The following is a 20,302-nucleotide window of genomic DNA, read 5'->3' as shown; positions in this document are numbered from 1 at the left end:
CGCAAACACTACCACCACGGATGCACAACGAGCACATGCTGGCGGGTTGAGGCGTCTTCATTAGATAGTCCAGGCTGTTGCATTGTTGTCTTACCCGACCCTGGTACGCTTCCGTGCATGAGGAAAGTCACGGAAGAGGGGCTGTCAGATCAGGCAGGAGGCATTCGGTTGGTAAACAAAAAGACTCATATGCGTGTCGAAAAGGATGTATTCATCAACGCCGATGCTGATATGCATATGTGTGTCTTAAAGCCCGTCTACGTACTCCCCGCCTCATCCATCACCCCCTCCACCAGCTCATTCTCATCTGAGCGACAGCCACCGGTACAAGGTCGGCTCACTACTGCTCAATAAAGCCCTTGTGCTCCTTGTGCGCCTTGTACCAGTAGCTGTCCTCCTTCTTCGGCCGGAGCTCCTCTGACAGCTTGTCTAGGATGACCGCCAGAAGCTTCTGACGGCCATCCTCGTTCTCCGCGTCCCGGTTCCAGACGGCGATCTGTACAGCGTTCCAGCGAACGCTGTACGAGATCCCGCAGATGTCGTCGTTGAAGGCTGTTGAAGATTAGTCTTGAATACGTGTGAATTGTTGGAAAGAAATCAACTTACAGGCACGCTTCGTCTCGACGGCCCCCTGCAAAACGTCGCCAACCGCAAGCAGACACATCTCGTGCCAGAATTGCGCCGCCACGTCCTTGCTGACCTTGAAGTACCATGCGCCGCCGCGCGTATTCCGCGGGTCTTCCCAGACCGGCTTCACACCCAGGTGGAAGAGGTGTATCGAGTCTCGCAGCTTCAGGTTCTCCACCGGGATGTTGTTGAAGTGCTGGTAGAACTCCTTGACGGAGACGATCTGGTCTCCAAGCGGCTTGGGGCGGGTAAGGTACTCTTCTGAAGCCGCTTTGTCCTTAGGCGCGGCTTGCTGACCCTTCTCTGCCCAGAACATCCATTTGAAGCGGAACTCGGGTACTCGCACCGACTTGAAGATGTTGTTGAGCATGGCGGTGCCGCGCGCAGGCGAGGCCGTGGCCGACTGCTCTTCAGCCGATGCCTTCGGGAGGTCAGAGGTGCTGAGCACCGGGAAGCGACCAGCCATGGCGGGAGATGTGATGGGGATACCGAGGTTGCTGCTGATGAGCTGGAGTTCCTTGATGTTGGAACGCGCGGTGAAGATGCGCTTGCTGTTTTCGATAGCGAGGTCGTTGGCGAGGTCCTCGGAGGTCTCCTTGGGCTGGACGTTGGGGACGACGAGGATGGTCTCACGGGCAATGGCTTTGTTGAGGGTGACGAGGATGCGATCAGCGGCGACCTTGGCCTCGTACGTCAGGGGCTCGTTGGGGTAGGGTACGCCGTGCTTGGTCGCGTAGATGAGGTCTTCAAGAAGAGAGACGGAGGTGGACTTGCGGGCAGCTGCTGCAGTCCTAAGCTTCTTGCGGGTCTCGTTGGCCGAGGCAAAGAAAGCTTCGCGCTCCTTGAGCTTGGCCTGGTCAGCGTTCTGAGCGGCAGAGGCCCTGAGCATGCCGATGATACGAATGGTCTCGTTCATGGTCATGGTGATGGATGTGAATGTGGTATAGGATAGAGTGATGTAGAGAGGAGAAATGACGACTGAGAGTCTCTGAATAGATATAGAAAGCTGGCGGATGGTGGTTTGTAGATTGTGAAGGCTTGTGAAGAACAGGAGTGTGATGGACGAGAGACAGTCAAGGACGAGCGATTGGAAAGTTTTTATGCTCTCCCAGCCTCCTCATTGCAAAGACAAACAATAGCAGAGAAATCTATTGTGGACTCGCTTGAATGACGGTGGTGAAGGTGAACGCGCGAGGTGAAGACGAGTGGACCAACCAGCGCTCGGCGTTGGGCTCGATGAAAACTGATCATGCTGGCACAATAGCAGAACGCGCAAGATGATAGCAGATGATCAATAGGGAAATATGCAATCATCTGATGCTGATGCTGGATCGGGGCAGATCGATCTTGATAAGATCCATGGATGGGTGCATGTGGGCAAGTCTGAGGTTGACTTTCGATCTGGTGGCAAGAAAGAGACGACGGGAACGGAGATGGATGAATTTGTAGGGATTGTAGCGACATGAGAGAATAAGTACATACCTAATGTCTGATATCCAGAAATCTCGCGCAAAGACAACTGAGCCTTGCACACGGTTGCCCAGGTGGTGAACACTGATGAAAGTCGGAAGCGGGGCAGCGACACACCGACTCTTGCAGACACCGTCACAAAAGCTATGAGAACAGGTAGAGAGAAGGATCACAGCAGCGAGACTGTAAAGATTGACGAGAAGGGGTGAGGTCGGATATGTACGAGGCCAGCTGGAGCTTTAAGAGGCTTAACCCCTCGGACAGCACAAGTCAGCCATGCAGGCGCCCGCTCTAACTACGTTTCAAGACGCCGTTTCACGACCCCTGCTGACACCAACGAGTCGCTTCTGCCTCAGGCCAATCTGCAGCCGCACGCCTTGGACTGTGGAGCATCTGACGGGATATCCCATTGTTATAGATGTACTTGAACATGTCATGTGTGCATATCTGGTTGGCATTGGCTGTCGGCGCCAAATGCTGGAGAGGGCGGTGACGTAGCCAAGGGTCTTCTCCGGCTCGCTACCCTGGCGCGAGATCTGCACCCGTCTGCGCGAAACTTTGAATCTTGCCCAACTTTTTCCCCCAGACTTTTGTAACCCACTTCCAAACGCGTAGACGTCCTTAACCGTCTCTCCTAAGATTACCCATATCGAACACCACCAAGTAATTATGTCGCCATACGTCCACGAAGCCGTCGCGCACCGCAGCAAGCGCGTGCGCTTCTCCAACGAGCCCGAATCTTCGCCGCCCTCGATATCCTCCGACTCCGCCCTCGCGTCGACAAACGCTGCAGACGATTCTACCACGAATGCAAGCGACTTTGGTACCTCAGACAGCGACAGCGAACTGTCCGAATCGAGCGAAGAGCCCAGCAGCGACGAGAGCTCAAGCGAGGAGGAAGAGGATGATGGCGAGGACACAGAGATGGAGCTCGAGGAGCTACGATCACAAGACGGTGTCGTAAACCTCCGCGCCAACAGAGGCACGAAGCCAATTATGAAGTTGGGCAACGAAGATCTAGGACCAGACATTCGCGGCTTCCTCAAAGACTTTCTGCCGCAGTTGAAGGCTGCGAACGAGGAGCTGGAGGCGCAGAAGAAGGCCGGGACGCTGAAGAGTCTGGAGTCTGTAGAGGGACAGGACGAGGGCGAGCCGTATATTGAGATGGTGAGTAATGGATCTTGAGGGTATCGTAGGGCGCTGCTGACAGTGTCTAGGACCTCGGACTAGGTGTTCTCGAAGAAAAAGACCCGAACGCGGATAGCGACAAGGACAGCGCGAGCGATGCGGAAGACAGCGATAAGGAAAAGGATGTGTTGGGCAAGCTGATGAGGCGCGAGAAGAGAGATCCTGCGAGCATCGAGGTCGTGCAAAACACAACAGAGTCAACATGAGATGCTGGCCAAGACGATTGCCGTCATTACGGGCGCCTTCAGTATCGAACAACTTCTGGGCCCGCCTCTAGAAACGGACTGAGTTACGGATACGACAGTGTTTGCGCGCGATCCGCATGCTCATACCGATGCCTTCACCTATCCAGTCACTGGTTCGCCTGTCAAAGGCCTGATGTGTGAAGAGCGAACGAGATTCGGTATAACCCCTCACCTGTGGCTCTGTGCGGAAGCTAATGTAGCATAAGGATCACGCAACCTTCCGATATACTCTTCAATGTACAATGTAGACATTGCAGATATGGGACCTAGGCTCAGAGTTGAACGACTGGATATCAATATCACGCATACACAATCACATACTGCAAGCACGCAATGCTTCGTCCTGTGAAGAACCCACGATGCATTGGTGGCTATAAGTAGCCGCCCCAGCACTTACACTTACTCTTCCTTAGACCTCACAGACAACGCATACACACACTACCATTTACAGCATCATTCGACTATATCGACAACAAACTTGATCAACATTCCAGCTCCACGAGACACGACTACGCTCAACGGCCGCAATTGTATCCCTGTCCTTACACAATTGGAAACCCAAGCCTCTCTTACTTAAGTATACATCATGAGCGGATTACCAGGCAAGGGCAGGGGCTCTGGAGGAGACGATAGGGAGGAGAACAAGAGGCGTGGGGCACAAGATAAGAATAAGGCACCAGCAAAACCTCGGCCGAAGCGGACCGTAGAGCAGAAAGCAGCCATCAACCAAAAAAGGCGACAACAGAGATCAGACAACGCTGAACAGGCGAAACATAACCTAGAACTGGGGGCTGACCTGCGTAAGGAAAAGGACGAGAGAAATGCCAAGGAACGCATTTACTATGCGCAGAAGAGGATAGTCGATCAAGAAGGGGCGAAACATGACCCAGATCTGAAGGCTAAGCTGCGTGAGAAAGCGAACCACCATGCTGCCTATCAGAGAAATTACAAAGAGCAGAGGGTGGTTAAGGAGACGGCGCTATCTTCTGGGAGGCCGGAGACTCCAGCAAGTATAACGTGGGTGAAGCCAGAAACCCTACTATCATATGGCTCACCACAGCCCAAACTTCTGAACTCGAAGAAAATGGACATACAGTTTGAAGAATACGACCCACAAAACCCTGAAGGAAGTAACCTAAAAGTGCCTCAGGTCACAAAACCTCGCACAGAGAAACCTCGCACAGAGAAACCTCGCGAACCTCTGAACTCAAAGAGAATGGGCATACAGTTTGAAGAATACAACCCACAAAACCCTAAAGAAAGTAACCTAAAAGTGCCTCAGGTCACGAAACCTCGCCCACAGAAATCTCGCCCACAGAACCCGAAAAGAAGTGACACAAAAGTGCCTCGAGTCCTGGAACCTCGCCCGCCGCTGTCCTCAACTTATGGATATGACGATCCGCAGACTGGTTATGCCATGCAGCCGCCCACAAATGTCGGGCGCGGCGAACAACGGCCATCGTTTGCCGCTGTTAACACGGAAAACGAACAATTTTTGGCGTCCCTCGATACGAGAGAGGATCAGACACGTACTGGGTGGAGACCAAGACCTGCGCCTGTCAATCTACCCTCTCTTGATCAGCGTAGAGAGAATACCGGTCGGCGATCGAGACCCACAGGTTCGGACCCGAATCCAGCTGTCACCCTTTCTATGGGGAATCTATCGATGACCACACGCCCCTCAACGACTGTTTCGCACAGAATATCGCGTAACAGTCCACCAGATAACTCTGATGATCGTGCAACGCGGAGACCGCCAAACTTCAGGCAAAGGTATACCGATGAGCAAACCAGACAGAATATGAGTATGAACAAGTTTCTTGATGGTCAAGGAGGATCTTGATAGAGAATGGGTGGAGTATATTGGCCCTGAATATTGCGAGTTTTTTATTGTCCATATGTCGGATTGACAGGGTGGTTGCATTTCATGGTTACAGAGCTGGCTCTAAACTTCAAAGATCGAGGAGATGGGCTGAGGTACTTGTTATATTGTTTTCTTGATTGACACTTACGGTATATTTTACTGCTAATTCATTGGGCTCGAGGGGTGGGGTGGAACCCCTCTATTATGTATGTTAATGTATGGCTATCACAGCGTTGTTGGGCCTGAAAAGGCATTTAGTACAGTCATTAATCAAGAACATTACTTCCTTTACACAAGTTTGATTCTGAACATTGATGATATACTTGGAAGTGTGTCAACTTATCATCGAAAACATCTCTGGCTCATCCCTGCTAACACCCGTTCCGCATCTTACCAAACCCTACCCATGCATCGCCACCTCCTCATGAATGCCTCGCCCGTAATGCGAATCCCTCCAACGATCCCCATCTAATGACCAACGCCTCCCTTAGCCCACGTCGCATCAGCATTCTCATGAATCTTCGGCACCTCAATATACTCCCTCACCCCCTTCTTCCTCTGATAATCGCTATCAAAGCGCTGATCCCTCTCCTTCAACCTATTCTCAAAATCCGGCATCTGATCCGCGGCCGTATAACTCGTCATCAGTTGCGGGGGTCCAAGCGGCAATTTGTCGCCACGGTCAGTCTGCCAGAGATGGTAGATCTTGCCGTATAACTCGACGACTTCTTCCATCTCTTTGTTCTCGGCTATTTCCCATGCGGCTTCTGGTACGCCCGTTGGACGCGGCATGATTAGCATTCCGGACTTTACTTCGAAGACGTGGGAGTGCCAGAGCTTTTGCTCTTCGGCATCGAGGGTTGAGTAGAGTTTGGGAGAGATCATGTACTCTGGGGTTGGTTTAGTATGAGATTTTGCGGTTGAGGATGTAGGATACTTACCGATGCCGATGATTCGCGCGCCTTTCTCGGGCGAGTCGTAGAGGATGCATTGGCGTACTTCATCGTTCAGGTGCGCGCAGTAGTGGTTTGCTTCGACTGCATCGCGCTTAGGGTCGTGAGCGTATGCGTGGAAGGCGTTGAGGTGAGCGCATATCCTCTTGACTGGCGCGAAGTTCTGTACGAATGGTTAGCGTAGTCACTATACGAGCGAAATTATGCTTACCTGAGTCATACCAGCACCAGTTTCAAGTGTGTTGTTGTATGCACTCTCAGGCTCACCGGCCGTTTTGTTGTTCACAGGAAGCGCGTCCATGTTGTGTTGTGTTTTGGGTGATATCGGTTCTCAGTGTTGACTGGTGCTACGACTGGTAAGGCCTTGGAGATATGAACTCTATCCTTGCTTTTAGTCTTAGTTACTTGTCGAAGTCGCCGATAATAATCGCCGTTTGGGAAAAGTTATCGGCGTCTCGAATGGCGAAGTTTTGAGAATGCACATGGGACCATGAACAGAGGTTGACGTCATGATGACTTTTGATTGGGTAAAACACCGAACCCTGCATCCCGAGGTCTCTTCTTGGGGAAGCAAAAGCCGACCGCCAGAGACAATGCATCTTCAACTAGGTTATTGTCGGCGTCTTCTCTAAAAGGATTCTCTCATTGATTTTGGCAACCATAACACCAAAAGCTGCTAAAAGCGGTCTTTCAAGGACTAATCGCACATGAGATGAAAAGCGCAGTACACTGCATACAACTTCTGAATGTGCATTTCGACTGCGGCGATAACTACGCGTATCCGGGTTCGTCTATACTCTAGATTGCGACGGTCTTGCATGTGTAACCGCAATACTGACTATATCTGATCGACTAAGGTGTAGTCGAACCTCTTCGCTTGAACCTGCACTCAACACCAGTTTGGACGTTGAAAGAAGCATTGTGCGTTTTCCATGGCTTGTCATGTGCCATCTCAAAGTCGAATCGATGCAATACCTCGGCAGTTACTTTGTAGATTTGTGTCAAAGCGAGCTGTGTATTGTCAGTACTTTCCTACTATGTGATCACGGCGAACTCACGGGCCTGCCAACGCATGTGCGTGTCCCAGCACCCCAACCTAGGATTGTCTTGTCCATCGCCCGCGTACGATCTTCACTCTGCAGCCATCGCTCGGGAAAGAATTCTAGCGCATCTTTTCCAAATACGTCTTTGTCGTGCGAAACGATTGAAGGGTTCATTCCAACTGTGTAGCCTGCTGGGATGTATTTCCCACACAGAGTGATTCCTTCGCTTGGAGCATATCGAGGCATCGATACCGAGAATGGAGAGAATAATCTCAGGGCTTCCTTTACAGTCGCTACGAGGTATGGAAGAGAAGATACCTGACTGTACTGTACTGGTGATGAGAGGGTACCGTTCTCAAAGGCCGCATCGACTTCTGCGCGCGCCTTTTCCAGTTTCTCGGGGTTCTTCATCAAGAAGTAGAAAACGGAGCGCATTGCGATGGACGTGCTATCAGCTCCAGCCATGCTAATAACAGTCAGCATGATACTCCACGGTAGCTGTTCTTTCAGTACACATACATTGCAACCCACATGTCCGATGTGATCTCTCTGTGCGAGTAGTTGACCTTCTCTCCCTTTTCTTGCACAATCGCCAGAAGCTGAGAAAGTAAGTCGGGTCGCTTTCCCGTCACTTCAAGGGTTCTCTCGGTAGCCGTCTTCGTCTCTATAATCGCAGTCTTCTTGATATCCTCCACAGCCAGGACAGCCTTCAGTAAGCTCGGGATGCACACAGCGACCAAAAGTAAAAACGGTCGTACGTAGTACGGAGTGACTGTCAGAAGGGTAAGAAATGGCATTGCAAGATGGACCGAGTGGATGTAGTTGTTGTAATCGATGCTGTCCTTGAGAAAACCAAAGGCTTGACCGAAGAAGGCGACTCCGACGCTGTCAAACGAGTACCTTATTCACAAGTTAGACTGTGAAATCGGTGAAAGCTAATTTGTAACTCACATCTCGAGCCAAAGACCAAAGTCAAATACTTCGTTGCTATCGGCGAAGCTACCCAACCGTTCAAGAAAGAGTTCCAAGGTCGCATCCAGATTCGGTTCGTTTTTCAGTATGCTGGAAAGGGAATAGACACCTCCAACAATCCTTCGATACGCTGCGTGCGCTTTCTCGTTGGTCTGCGTGAACAAATCCGGCTGGCTGTTTAGTCCTGATGGTCGCCATGGATTGTACCAATCAGTCTTTTGTAGGGCCTTTTGAACCGGGTAGATGTGTGGAATGGCTGTGGTATCGGTCGTCACTACCTCATCGGGTGCGATCCGAATGATGGGGCCATACTTCTGGTGAAGAACGCGCTCGACAATCTCAATGTCGCCTTTGTGATGGTGCCACATGAGCCATGTTCGTGAAACCGATGCCCAGAATGGTCCTGGAACCTTGGCTAGTGGATGGAGGGTTCGAGTATAGACGGTCCAGATGACATAGTATGCGACGAAAGATGCAGGAAGGTAGACCAAGAGGACGGATCGAAGGTGCGCACCCAGAAAAACATCAGAGAGAAGCGTCATGTCGCATATCCTGACGTTAAAGAACGGAAGTACTACAAAAACGATCGTGGAGGGGGCAGACGGGATTATCTTCCATCGTCACTCATCGCTAACTGCAGCACTCTGCAGCCAACCCTTTCAGGCCCCCGATAGCGAATTGCGACTCGAACAGGCCGTCCCAGCATACTGAAAGGAGAGACGATGCCGAAATGCGGGTCTCTCTACTGTGGGCACGCTGCAAGTGCCGGGGCGTACCGCAGACCCTCGCGTTCTGGCCATGGTGTGCGCTTTGCACGAGTCGCCAAAAGCAAACTGGTGATGTTCTCAGCTTCGCCAGCTGAACAAAAGTCGCTAAGGAAACCCGCGAACTATTCGTTGTTCAATCTGATGTGTCCAGACTGTCCAGTATCGCTTTTTCTCATTGCCATGTGGCGGGGAGTCGGAAGGATGCTGCCGCGCTCGGAATGGCCGAATGGGGGTTGCTTTTGCAAGGGGGTCCACGGCAGCACCCTAATCGCAACACCCTGTTCATAGCAGGCCCAGCCGCCGTCCCGTGTCGCCTATCCCGCCTGCCGCCTCCAGAGTTTTGCATGACTTGTGACTTCTTCAACTTTGCTGTCGCCTGTCGACGCAGCTTACTCGTGTGTCTGTTCACAGTCTCCTCACGCTGCCACGAAGCGAAGCGAAGCCAGCCCTCCACACACCTACCGTCCCCCAATGCCGCCTCAATTACGCCAGAGATGCATAATCACGATGCATGAGACTATAGTCTACAAACGCGCAAGCCTAAGAGCCGCTTCTTAGCTTGCAACAACGTCTAGACTATCAATTTGACGTTGTGTGGATATCTGGACTTCCGCGGGGAGCCAATAGGATCTGAAACCGCGATGATGGATGCACAACCCTGAACGCCTCTCCATCTTTTTTCCCAGAGCACCAGGAATACTATGGTCGTGAGGGCAACGCCGTGTAGTAGGCATTCGGGCCTTTGTACACTGGCGTAGCCACGCGTTCTAAGAATTGATCGGATTACTCACTACGCGGCTTACTACATCTTCACAAAACAACTTCCGCATCGATATGTACTTCGGCGAGGACTCAATTCAGCTAGGTTTCTGATCCCATTAACCGTTTCGGTAGTCTCCGGATGCCGAGCCGCCTGGGACGGCACGTCTGTCATGCAGCCTGCTCGGTAGAGTTCGCCTCGGATCCTACGCAGGTCAAGCAGAAACAAATTCTCCTGAATATCAACTGGGATATCGAATACCGGGATGCTGGTAAGGATGTACGGAAACGTGCTGATGATACCCAGGATTCGGGATGGCATTCGGCCATGGCTGCCTTTCTTCTGCTTTTTCACCACCATCGTATACTATATGTATCAATGACCATTGAACGAAGATCGACAAATCGTCATATTTGTGGCTCACCTTCTTGGTTCTCTTACACTACTCAACATGAGGTGGAACGAGGTGCTCGTCATAGGGCTCACAACATTGAGTAGTTTTGTCCATACAGCTCTAGCACAAGATGGCTTGAACATGCTACCGCCATGCGCAGTAAGTCCTGGTTCCTCGTTTACTTCTATGAGAGTATATCACTGACAGTACTAGGCAAATTGCTTCCAGAATGCTGTCACTGCCCAGAGGACATGCGCACCCACTGATGTACAATGTATCTGTGACAGTGAGTCCATAAACGCGGCCATCCAGACCTGTGTGGGTGGCGCATGTTCAGTCAAAGAGTCTCTCAGTAAGATTTACCACCAGACTTCACATCAACCGCGCTGACTTGATGCGAACAACAGCTGCTGTCAATGTCACTTCCACCATGTGCGAGAGGCCTGTTCGCGACCGATCCAACGTCATATTCTTGACGGGTATCACAGCGGGCTCCGTTGCTCTCGCCGCCGTCACCGTCCGCACGTGGTCCGCAATCAGCCAAAACTCGTTCGGGCTAGATGATGTCTTTGCGATAGCAGCCGAAGCAGCGTGTCTCCCCGTAACGGTGATACAATGTTACACACCAAAGCTCGGTTTCGGGAAAGATACTTGGGTAGTTCCCCATAGCGATATCTACAAGGTTTTGAGGGTAAGCAGGCGATGCTCAATGTGTGGATGGCTACTGACTGCTTTATAGCTGACCTACGGCTCCCAAATATCCTACTTCCTCTGCTGCGGACTCACCAAGCTCGCGTTCCTATTCTTCTTCCTTCGCATATTTCCCTCGGAGACGACCCGGAAATGGATCTGGGTGTTTATCGTCATATCAGTGCTCTGGACCATCGCATTCGCATTCACGATGACGTTTGCGTGTAGGCCCATCTCTGCAGTATGGACTTCATGGGATGGCACGAGCACACCAGATTACTGTATAAACCAGAATCTATTCTACCTGGTAGCAGCGGCGTTCAACATCGGCCTGGACGTCGCAATAGTACTGATACCGATTCCAAATCTGATGACGCTGAAGCTCAGTTCGCGTAAAAAGGTCTTCCTCAGCGCGATCTTTGGCGTCGGTGGCATGTAAGTCATTTTACCCACTCGACACGATGTCATTGCATACTAACAAATATCCTTTAGCACCATCATAGTTTCCTGCATCCGCCTCAGCGCCGTCGCCAAATACGCCACCTCAACGAATCCCATGTACGACAACCTCATGTCCGGCGTATACTCCATCCTCGAGATCAACGTTGGCATAATATGCGTATCCATGCCAGCCTTCCGAAGATTCCTCGCTCAGCTGGTACCCAAGTGCTTTGGCACGACGCAAAACAACTCGGATCCAAACGAAGACGACGACACGCCCAATCGGCCATCGAAGAAGAGGGGCAAGCCAAGCAGAAGCATGCTGGATGCAAGCTTGTTCAACACAACGATGGCGAGGACGGTAGACGACACACTAGAAGGTATTGGAAAGGCGGATGACGAAGTGCACCTCGTTGAACTGCGAAGAAGTGGATCAAAAACTTCGACGCAGAATACGGATGGAAGTATGCGAGGGCACGACGAGGAGAAGATGCCTCCTAGCTACCACGCTTCATGATATTACGAATTTTGCTGTTACAAAGCTTACGACGTCTTCCTGAAAACCATCCCAAACCAAACCTTGGTGCCGACCCACTTCCAACCCCTCTCTCCCACAGCACCACCCTCAACATCCTCCTTCCTCATCTCCCGCTCGTTCACACTCACTACCTTAAGCCCTGCAGCCTTTGCTGCCGCAGCAGTCTCCTCCACAGTATAAACATAACTACTTCCCCTGACCTTAACACCGTCTGCGTTAACGAAACCAGCTTGACTGACGCGTCCCATGTCCGCGTGCATGTTTGTGACCAACGCCGTGCCACCAGGTAAGAGCAATGCAGCCAGTGTGGCGAAGTAATCCTTCAACGGGATGTGCTCTAGGACTAGAGTGGAAGTAACGGCATGGATGGGTCGCAGGTTTGACACCGCAGGTAGCGGAGAGACTGATGGGTTGTCGACAGTAGGAAAGCAGTCGCAGCACTCTAGTCTTGACCGCACCCCTTGCTGATCATTCTCCTTCAACAACGGCGACAGCTTCTTCGCAGCGACATCCAACATGCCCTGCGAAAAGTCAAGACCAGTGACTTCCACGCTCTTCCCGTTCCAATCGTATCGCACAAGCTTCTCCGTGTTACGTCCGGTACCACATCCTAGATCCAGCACACGGAGCTCCTGTTCTGTCGCAGTGCTGCTCTTGACTTGAGATAAGAAGTCTGGGAGGAGGGTCTGAAGTTCTAGATCGTCAATCGCTTGCAGCATGTTGCCATCGGTGTCGTAGATGGCAGCCCATTGGTCGTAGGCGGCTTGGGTTGGGATATGTTGGACTGGAGTTGAAGGTTTCTGTGGAGCCGTAGTCGGTTGTAGGTTTTGCGTACGTTTTGACGTTTGTTGGCCGTCCACGGTCGAGTCCGATTCAGTGGTCGAGAAGGAGGTATTGGCAGCTGCGTTGACGTCGACGAGGGACGTGTCGAAGGTCATGTCAATGGATGTTGGCTGTGTCATGTTGATGATGGTGCTCTCGAAGGCGGAATGAAAGATTGGTTGCTGATTGTAGATGGCAGTAGGTTGGCTGGGCCTAGAAACAGATGACGAACAGTTACTGCAGATCTGAAGTGGGGTAAAGTTCCTGCGGATTGATGCTTTTCCTGCTCGGTGCCTGGCGAAGTCTTATATGCCAGCCTGCTTCAGCCAATGACTCTTTTGCACGCCCTCTCCACGCCCAGCATGCATCCAGCATTGCCCAATTAGGCGATATGTCGTGCATCCCTCCGTAGCGTGAGTCACATCTGCATCTGCTGGGTTCTGGCTCGCGCTAAACTGCCCCCAGCGTCCGCCACGTCCGAACTTCACACAACATGCGTTCGGTCCTTCCAAGCTGGCATGAACAGATCTGATGAGAGGTAGACTTCGCGTAGGCGTGTAGTCGCTGTTTCGTGATGTTCATGGCTGAACTTTGAGGAGAGATTCGTGTAGCGTTCACCCCATTACTGCTCCCGGTTATCATCCTATACTCAAGACCCATCTTCAAAGTATCTAGCAAGAATCCGGTCTCGATGCGTGACCAGGCGTGTGCGCGTCGTTAGCGCGTCGCGCAAACGCGTGTCCACCCAACCCTTGCCCAGTTGCTCATCCAATAGCAGATGTGTATACGCAAAGACACTAGCATCGAACAAGCCCGGTCTTTGCGCGCCGAAGAACCAGTCGTCCTTACCCAGCAGCGTCTCTAGTGTTACGAATGCCTCGTCTGCCTGGTTGTAGAGCGTCTCGTCGTTGATAATGCTCGAGAACTTGAGCAGTTCGGTTTCGGCGGCGAGACGTAGTTCGCGGGATATCGTGAGGCGCACGAAGGGATTGCGAGAGCTTGGGAGGATGTAGAGGGGTTCGGCGATAGTGGTGAAATTGGGAGAGAGGTAGACAGTGTAGAGCTGGGATATGTTAGCTATGAGCCAAGTCGTCCTGGCGATGAACGTACCCAAGCTCTCCGTATCCGATGGTCTAGCAGACTCAGGTATGCTTCGTAGCGCAGATCTCCAGGCTCTTCTATCGCCTTCTCACTGTTGTTCATGGCCCATCGTTGCAGTTTGTTCGAGGGAACAGGCTGTGTTCGCTTGTAAGGATCTGGCGAGGACGGTATTACAAAGGGTAGCGAGCCGCTGGGAGAGGCATGGTTGTTTGCCGAGGCGACTTTGAAGGGGATTTTGGAAAACTTAAGGTACGCCTGCGACAATGTGAGCTTGGTGGTGGGGTATGGGCACCTATCGACGTGGACTGACCTGCCACTTCAAACACGCTGGGTTATGCGATGGTGCGCCTCGAATTGCTCCTCCATCTGTAGTGAATACATAGAGTACATGGGCGTCGTGATGTTGTGGTGCGCGTTGCGGGAAATCGTTGACGGGGTACGTGATGAGTGGGAATTGGTCGAACAGCTGCTTTATTGGAGTGGGGACGGAGAATAGGCTGCGCGACGATGGCTGTCTTCTAATACTTCTAGCGGAAGCGTTGTCATCGTCGGGTCGAGACATCATGGTTATGCGTGGTGATGTTGGCGATGATGTCGCAAAAAGTTGATGATGCGGCGGCCTCGGAGCAGAGCCCGCCGACGTCGTTACAGCTACAACCCCACCCAACCCACGCGAGACCCTCCTTGACACCTCTAACCAAATGTCTCCAGATACTCTTCAGTGCTCAAACAATCCTAGCAGCAATATCACCGTAATAGAATCAAAAGTACCAAAGCTTGTTAAGATTGCAGATGATCCACAACGACATTCGATGTTGACGCTTGTATTTATTAATATAGTTAGAACGCTGGATTGGAGAGGGTAATTATAGGTCAACTCGAGACTCGATTTGGGTTCACCCTATCCACACTCACAGGCAGCTTTGTGTTCACATAGGTGCAAGATCGTTGGTCAAAGGGGGAATCAAATTCTATACATTCGGGTTATGACTTTCCCTTCTCCTCCATGAAGCGGGCTGCCGCTTCTTATATATCATCACTCATTAAAAGCCAGAGACGATGCTCCAAAACCTTAAATACTTCCAGAAAGCAGATCCTACGCTACGCAAACGCTTAGATAAGCTGCTGGAACGCACGGTCGAGAGGAGATCGGAGAGGCTTGACCTCCTTGTAGAAGTCAATGGTAGCCTTAGCACGCTTGGCAATGCCCTCGGGGGTGAACTCGAACTTGGCGTAGACCTCCTTGTATGGTCCGGAGGCACCGAAGCGGTTGAGACCGAATTGCTCGTGCGAGTACTTCTCCCAGCCCATGGTGGACATGACCTCAACACTGAGCGATGGGATACCGCCGGGGATGACCGACATCTTGTAATCCTTGTCTTGCGCGTCGAAGACCTCGAAGCAAGGCAGGGAAGCAACACGAGCGGTGATACCCTGGTCCTTGAGGGTCTTGACGGCCTCCAAGCAGAGAGATACCTCGGAACCAGTGGAAACGAGGGTGATCTGGGCGTCCTTGTCCTCAAGAGCGACGTAACCACCCTTGATGGCCTTCTCGAGAGTTGAGCCCTCAAGCTGAGGCAGGTTCTGACGGGTGAGGGCGAGGATGGATGGGGTGCCCTTGGAGGTAAGTGCCATGTAGTAAGCAGCAGAGCACTCGTTTCCGTCGGCCGGGCGCCAGACCATCATGTTGGGCAGAGCGCGGAAGTGGGCGAGAGTCTCGATAGGCTGGTGGGTGGGGCCGTCCTCACCAAGACCAATGGAGTCGTGGGTAGCGACGTAGATAACGCGCTGGTGTGAGAGAGAGGACAGACGGACGGCACCGGCGGCGTATGAAACGAAGTTCAGGAAAGTACCACCGGCAGGGATGATGGTGCCGTATGCGGACATACCGTTCATGATGGCGGCCATGGCGTGCTCGCGGACACCATATCTCAGGTATCGGCCAGACCACTCACCAATGCCGAGCTCAGGGGGCTGGAAGTCGACGGCCTTCTTCCATCGGGTGTTGTTGGAGCCAGTCAGATCGGCGGAACCGGACAGAAGCTCAGGGACGACATCGTGGATCGCCTCGAGGACGCTCTCAGAGAGCTTTCTTGAGGCAATAGCGGCGTCGGTGGGCTTGTATGTGGGGAGGGCCTTCTGCCAGCCTTCGGGGAGGTCGCCGGTCAGACGGCGAGAGAGATCGGCGTGAAGCTCCTTGTGCTCCTCGCCGTATTTCTGGAAGAGCTTGTTCCACTCCTCCTCAGCAGCAGCACCCTCGGCGGCGTGCTTGTGGTACATGTCGTAGACCTCTTGGGGAACAGCGAACATCTTCTCGGGGTCGAAACCGAACTTCTCCTTGACCTGCTTGCAGTCGTCGGCCTTGAGGGGGTTTCCGTGGACACCGCCGGTACCCTGGAGCTTGGATCCGAAACCGATGGTGGTGGTGAGCTTGATCATTGAAGGCTTGTCGGTGACCTTCTTGGCCTCAGCGATGGCCTTCTCAATGCCCTCGAGGTCGGAGTCACCGTCCTCGACGTGCAGTACGTGCCATCCGTAGGACTCGAATCGCTTCATGACATCCTCAGTGAAGGCGCACTTGGTGTCACCGTCTGTATGACGTCAGTCCCCGTTTTTCCTTTCGAACTCTCTGCCAAACTTACCAATGGAGATGTGGTTGTCATCGTAGATGGCAATGAGGTTTCCGAGCTTCAAGTGACCGGCAGTGGAGGCAGCCTCGCTGGCAATACCCTCCATAGCGCAACCATCACCGAAGAACATGTAGACGTGGTTGTTGATCAGCTCGTAGCCGGGCTTGTTGAAGACGGCGGCGGTGTGCTTCTCAGCAATGGCGAGACCGACGGCATTGGCGAAACCCTGACCAAGAGGGCCAGTGGTGACCTCGATACCGGGGGTGTCGTGGGACTCGGGGTGACCGGGTGTGATGCTGTCGACTTGCTGCAGCGGAATTAGTTTTGACAGGCAGTAGAATTATCTTGAATACGTACACGGAAGTTCTTCAGGTCGTCAATGCTGACGTTGTAGCCGAAGAGGTGGATCAGCGCATACTGGAGCATGCATCCGTGACCGTTGCTAGGCACTCAGTCAGCTTTTCCATCTGGTAAAACATGGGATGTTGCAGCCCCAATGCAAGCACTGGGTCTGCGCGGAGATGATCCTGGTGCAAAAGCCACAACTGGATCTCCGACAGCGGCTGACATCAAGAAAGCAATGCTCTCTTATCTGCCGTTGCCGCGGAGATCCACAACTTCTCATCCAGACCACCCCAGAATCATTGCGCGATTCCAAGCCTGCCATGACTGCCGTTGTATGTGTTGAAAAGTACAGAAAAGTACGTACGAGAGGACGAAGCGGTCGCGGTTGACCCATTTGGGGTTCTTGGGGTTGAAAGTCATGAACTTGTTCCACACAACGTGGGCCACCGGGGCCATACCCATGGGGGCACCCGGGTGGCCGGAGTTTGCCTGGAATGTGGCATCGACCTATATAAAAACACCAAAAGTCAGCCATTGAATCTCTCAAACGACCCTTAACAGCCTCCAACGAGCTGCTGCCACTTTTGTTGAGAGCAGGACTGCTAGCGGGGTAGCTATTGATAATGGTGGGGCGGCCTCCAAAACAACAGAGGGATGTAACGTACCGCTAGGGTGCGGATGGTGTTGATAGCGAGCTCATCGGTCTTTCCGTACGGCATGATGGGCAGATCTGTCGATGGGGAAAAGATTGAAAGAAGAGAAGTTGTCGCAGACGTGCTGGTGTTTAGGTTTTGTAGTTATAGTGGGGTGGCTAGCCGTCATGCCTGCCTCACTCATAACGCCAGAGTGGACGTATTAGTGGGGTCTCTCAAAGCCCGATTACATCAACCAGTCGCCGCACTTTCTGCCACAACATGCCACATCCCACCTGCTGCGTGTTTTGTTTTTAGTAAGCCTGCGCCGTGTGCTGACATGGTTTGCCGTGTCTCGTCCTGTCTCGTCCCGCCGGTCAATGGCGCGCTGCTGCAGCTGTAAGTGACTGTCCATTACTAACCTCTTGCCCTGGCCAGCCTCTGTTCCCTCTGCATCCGCCATGCGCCATGCGCCGAGAACGACCGCACTGACGGACCACAGTGCCCCGATAGCGCAGGGAACGCTTCTCTCAAACTCTTGCTCCAACGTGTTGCGCCATGCAGAAAACTCACGATGCGACAGAATTCTTCCGGGCGGCTATCGCGACACCCGGGATCGGCGCCGCGGCCGAAACAGAACTGCGTACATGAGGCTCAATCGTGAAAGCCCCAATACACATGTCTCGACTAGAGCCGGACATTTAACCTGTTTATTCTCCGGTTGCGCTGAGAGACTGCGACGACGTGAGACTAGGCTGCTAGGGCAGTTGGGTAAATAGCGCCCGCCGTGCCATATACCGCTGGCTGGCTAATCACCATTTCAACACCATGGAGTCCCTGTACCAAGGCCGCTCAACCAGGCTGTTTGATTGACGGGTCAATCATGCGAAGAGGAATAAGTGTATTGTTACAATTTCGACATACGTAAACGAATAAATGAGCGCTGTGGGTATCTATCTCGTACTATACAAACATGTAAAGGAAATGACAGTCTTGTCGTCTTCCATCCCCTCCTCCATTTCCGCCATCGTCATTCATTAAGAAAATCTATACACAAGAAAAGGTTATGTAATCAAGAATCGAACTTCACCTCGCAGTTCCTCATCTCCACCCGACCTCCAGGAATAGGTCCTCGCCCTTTTTCCTCGGCGTGAGTCGGGGTACCCATGCAGGACTCTTCAATCCGTCCCGATCGAAGTCGACGTTTACATCTCGGCCGATGTTCAACTCGGACATCTCGTCTCTCTTCCTCCTCACGTTCAACGGCCGCACGACGTCTTCCTCGTACATGACTGGGCTTCTACCCCAAGCGCCACTCTGCACGCGACTCTTACGGTCGATACCCGTCTTTGAAGCAGGTGTCGTGCTCCACGACTCTGTGCTGTTGCTGCGCATGTGTGACCGAGCCCTGCGCGGAGGACTAGTCACACGCGGCGGGGATGTAAACGGGTCTCGGTGAGGGCTCTCTAGTCTAGGCCGGGACTCGAGTAGTAGTGGCGGAAGAGCATTGTTGCGTTTCTGAAGAAGTGCTGACGCGTCTGGGGCCCTACGTGGACTTCTGAAGTTCTGCTGCTGTGGCGAACTCTTTGGGCTACGCGGTACCAGCTGATTCGAAGACCGAGGCACCTTTGGGTATCGCAGCTTGGAGATTGGCGACTCAGCGACAGGTGATAGCTGCTGTTTATTGCTGGCACTGTCATCCGACAGTTGCTTGTCTTCGTCCTCATCTTCAGGTGTGGAGTCGTTGGCATTTGTCGTCTCAAAAGATGTCTGGCTGTTCAGGGAATCGCGTAGGTTGGTCGAAGTTCGCGATGTAGTACGCGACAGTGTGCTACCGTGCGATTTCTTGGACTTAATCTGCACAGTCTTCGGTGACTCTTTTGGGCGGACGATGCGCGCTGGACTGGCCTTGGGTGTCTGGTCACGGCTCTGGCCACTGGAGAAATAATAGTCGATGATGTCTCCAGATGTGCTTGCGTCGCGCGAGCTGGCAGTCGTGGCTTTTGATTCGTACGAAGTGGCTGTAGATGTCATCTGGAAAGGTGGTGCCAAGCGCGGGCGTGTTGCAGGCTGCGCTTGAGGTGGTAGTGGTGCACCATGAGAGCGTGTCACTGCCGCAGCAATCTGCTTCGGCTGGGGCCTCTCGTGACGAACAGGAATATTAAGAAACAACTCGGACCCACGTCCTACTGAACGCTGGTTGACGGCGAAGTTTGGTGCTCGTCTAGAGGGCTGTAGAGCGCGGATCGGAGGAATGGGTACTGGAGGCGTGGGCAACAGCATCGAGGATCTCCGGTGTGGTGAGGTCTCATCTTCTTCGAAGACAGTCTCCTGAGTCATCGTACTGACAGGCCGAAAGGCTGTGCTGGTATGCGATTGTGTCGCGAGAGGTGCCTTTTGATGCGCTGTGCCGACTTTTGGCGCCTTCTGAGGTACCACGGGCTTGCCATCCAGCTCGGCACTGATGGCCAGACCTATCTGATCCAGTGGCAACGAGGAATTTGAGGAACTGTTGGAAGTCCCCACCCCGAGTCGTTGCGCTGGACGTGCTGGGCCTTGCTTGCTGCCCCTGCGAAAAGCTCGCGGAGGCGCCAAGGGGAACTGCTTCGGTAGTTCAGTACCGTGTCCTACTTGGACATAGTGCGAGAATCTTGTCGAAAGCTGCTTTCCTCGCTGAGTCTCTCCCTTTTCGTCTCCATCGAAGACCACACGTCGCTCCTTTCGTCTGCGCAAGCACACACTGAGCGCCATCAGTCCAATCGCCATAACAAAAGCTGCTACTGCAGCTACTGAGAGTCCAGCAATCTGCGCAGGTGTCAT

The 20,302-nt window shown here is 52.7% G+C and overlaps 9 protein-coding genes across 9 annotated transcripts; 3 read left to right on the top strand and 6 right to left on the bottom strand.

Moving 5' to 3' along the window:
* Positions 1–340: 340 nt before the first annotated feature.
* On the bottom strand, positions 341–1,549 carry J4E86_002300 (uncharacterized protein; the record flags this gene model as incomplete). Its single annotated transcript, XM_051442860.1, has 2 exons — positions 341–552; positions 607–1,549. 2 exons carry the CDS (start codon positions 1,547–1,549, stop codon positions 341–343), a joined length of 1,155 nt encoding a protein of 384 aa, XP_051306448.1.
* Positions 1,550–2,766: 1,217 nt separating this feature from the next.
* On the top strand, positions 2,767–3,491 carry J4E86_002299 (uncharacterized protein; the record flags this gene model as incomplete). The annotated part of the gene is made up of 2 exons (XM_051442859.1): positions 2,767–3,264; positions 3,315–3,491. 2 exons carry the CDS (start codon positions 2,767–2,769, stop codon positions 3,489–3,491), a joined length of 675 nt encoding a protein of 224 aa, XP_051306447.1.
* Positions 3,492–4,116: 625 nt separating this feature from the next.
* J4E86_002298 (uncharacterized protein) lies at positions 4,117–4,865 on the top strand (the record flags this gene model as incomplete). The annotated part of the gene is made up of 2 exons (XM_051442858.1): positions 4,117–4,792; positions 4,813–4,865. The coding sequence occupies 2 exons, from the start codon at positions 4,117–4,119 to the stop codon at positions 4,863–4,865; spliced, it is 729 nt and encodes a 242-aa protein (XP_051306446.1).
* A 997-nt stretch (positions 4,866–5,862) lies between these two features.
* On the bottom strand, positions 5,863–6,648 carry J4E86_002297 (uncharacterized protein; the record flags this gene model as incomplete). The annotated part of the gene is made up of 3 exons (XM_051442857.1): positions 5,863–6,284; positions 6,336–6,510; positions 6,559–6,648. The coding sequence occupies 3 exons, from the start codon at positions 6,646–6,648 to the stop codon at positions 5,863–5,865; spliced, it is 687 nt and encodes a 228-aa protein (XP_051306445.1).
* A 551-nt stretch (positions 6,649–7,199) lies between these two features.
* Positions 7,200–8,904, bottom strand: J4E86_002296 (uncharacterized protein; the record flags this gene model as incomplete). The annotated part of the gene is made up of 4 exons (XM_051442856.1): positions 7,200–7,358; positions 7,406–7,856; positions 7,910–8,275; positions 8,342–8,904. The coding sequence occupies 4 exons, from the start codon at positions 8,902–8,904 to the stop codon at positions 7,200–7,202; spliced, it is 1,539 nt and encodes a 512-aa protein (XP_051306444.1).
* Positions 8,905–10,340: 1,436 nt separating this feature from the next.
* Positions 10,341–11,931, top strand: J4E86_002295 (uncharacterized protein; the record flags this gene model as incomplete). The annotated part of the gene is made up of 6 exons (XM_051442855.1): positions 10,341–10,442; positions 10,497–10,569; positions 10,621–10,635; positions 10,691–10,974; positions 11,023–11,408; positions 11,466–11,931. 6 exons carry the CDS (start codon positions 10,341–10,343, stop codon positions 11,929–11,931), a joined length of 1,326 nt encoding a protein of 441 aa, XP_051306443.1.
* A 26-nt stretch (positions 11,932–11,957) lies between these two features.
* J4E86_002294 (uncharacterized protein) lies at positions 11,958–12,914 on the bottom strand (the record flags this gene model as incomplete). Its single annotated transcript, XM_051442854.1, has 1 exon — positions 11,958–12,914. The coding sequence occupies one exon, from the start codon at positions 12,912–12,914 to the stop codon at positions 11,958–11,960; it is 957 nt and encodes a 318-aa protein (XP_051306442.1).
* A 509-nt stretch (positions 12,915–13,423) lies between these two features.
* Positions 13,424–14,440, bottom strand: J4E86_002293 (uncharacterized protein; the record flags this gene model as incomplete). Its single annotated transcript, XM_051442853.1, has 3 exons — positions 13,424–13,837; positions 13,885–14,130; positions 14,186–14,440. The coding sequence occupies 3 exons, from the start codon at positions 14,438–14,440 to the stop codon at positions 13,424–13,426; spliced, it is 915 nt and encodes a 304-aa protein (XP_051306441.1).
* Positions 14,441–18,583: 4,143 nt separating this feature from the next.
* On the bottom strand, positions 18,584–20,302 carry J4E86_002292 (uncharacterized protein; the record flags this gene model as incomplete). Its single annotated transcript, XM_051442852.1, has 1 exon — positions 18,584–20,302. One exon carries the CDS (start codon positions 20,300–20,302, stop codon positions 18,584–18,586), a length of 1,719 nt encoding a protein of 572 aa, XP_051306440.1.

Source organism: Alternaria arbusti (assembly GCF_024043155.1).
Source record: "Alternaria arbusti strain BMP 1465 chromosome Unknown scaffold_2, whole genome shotgun sequence".
Taxonomy (NCBI): Eukaryota; Fungi; Ascomycota; class Dothideomycetes; order Pleosporales; family Pleosporaceae; genus Alternaria; species Alternaria arbusti.
Note: the sequence above shows the minus strand (reverse complement) of the source record. Positions and strands in the feature narration are given on the sequence as shown.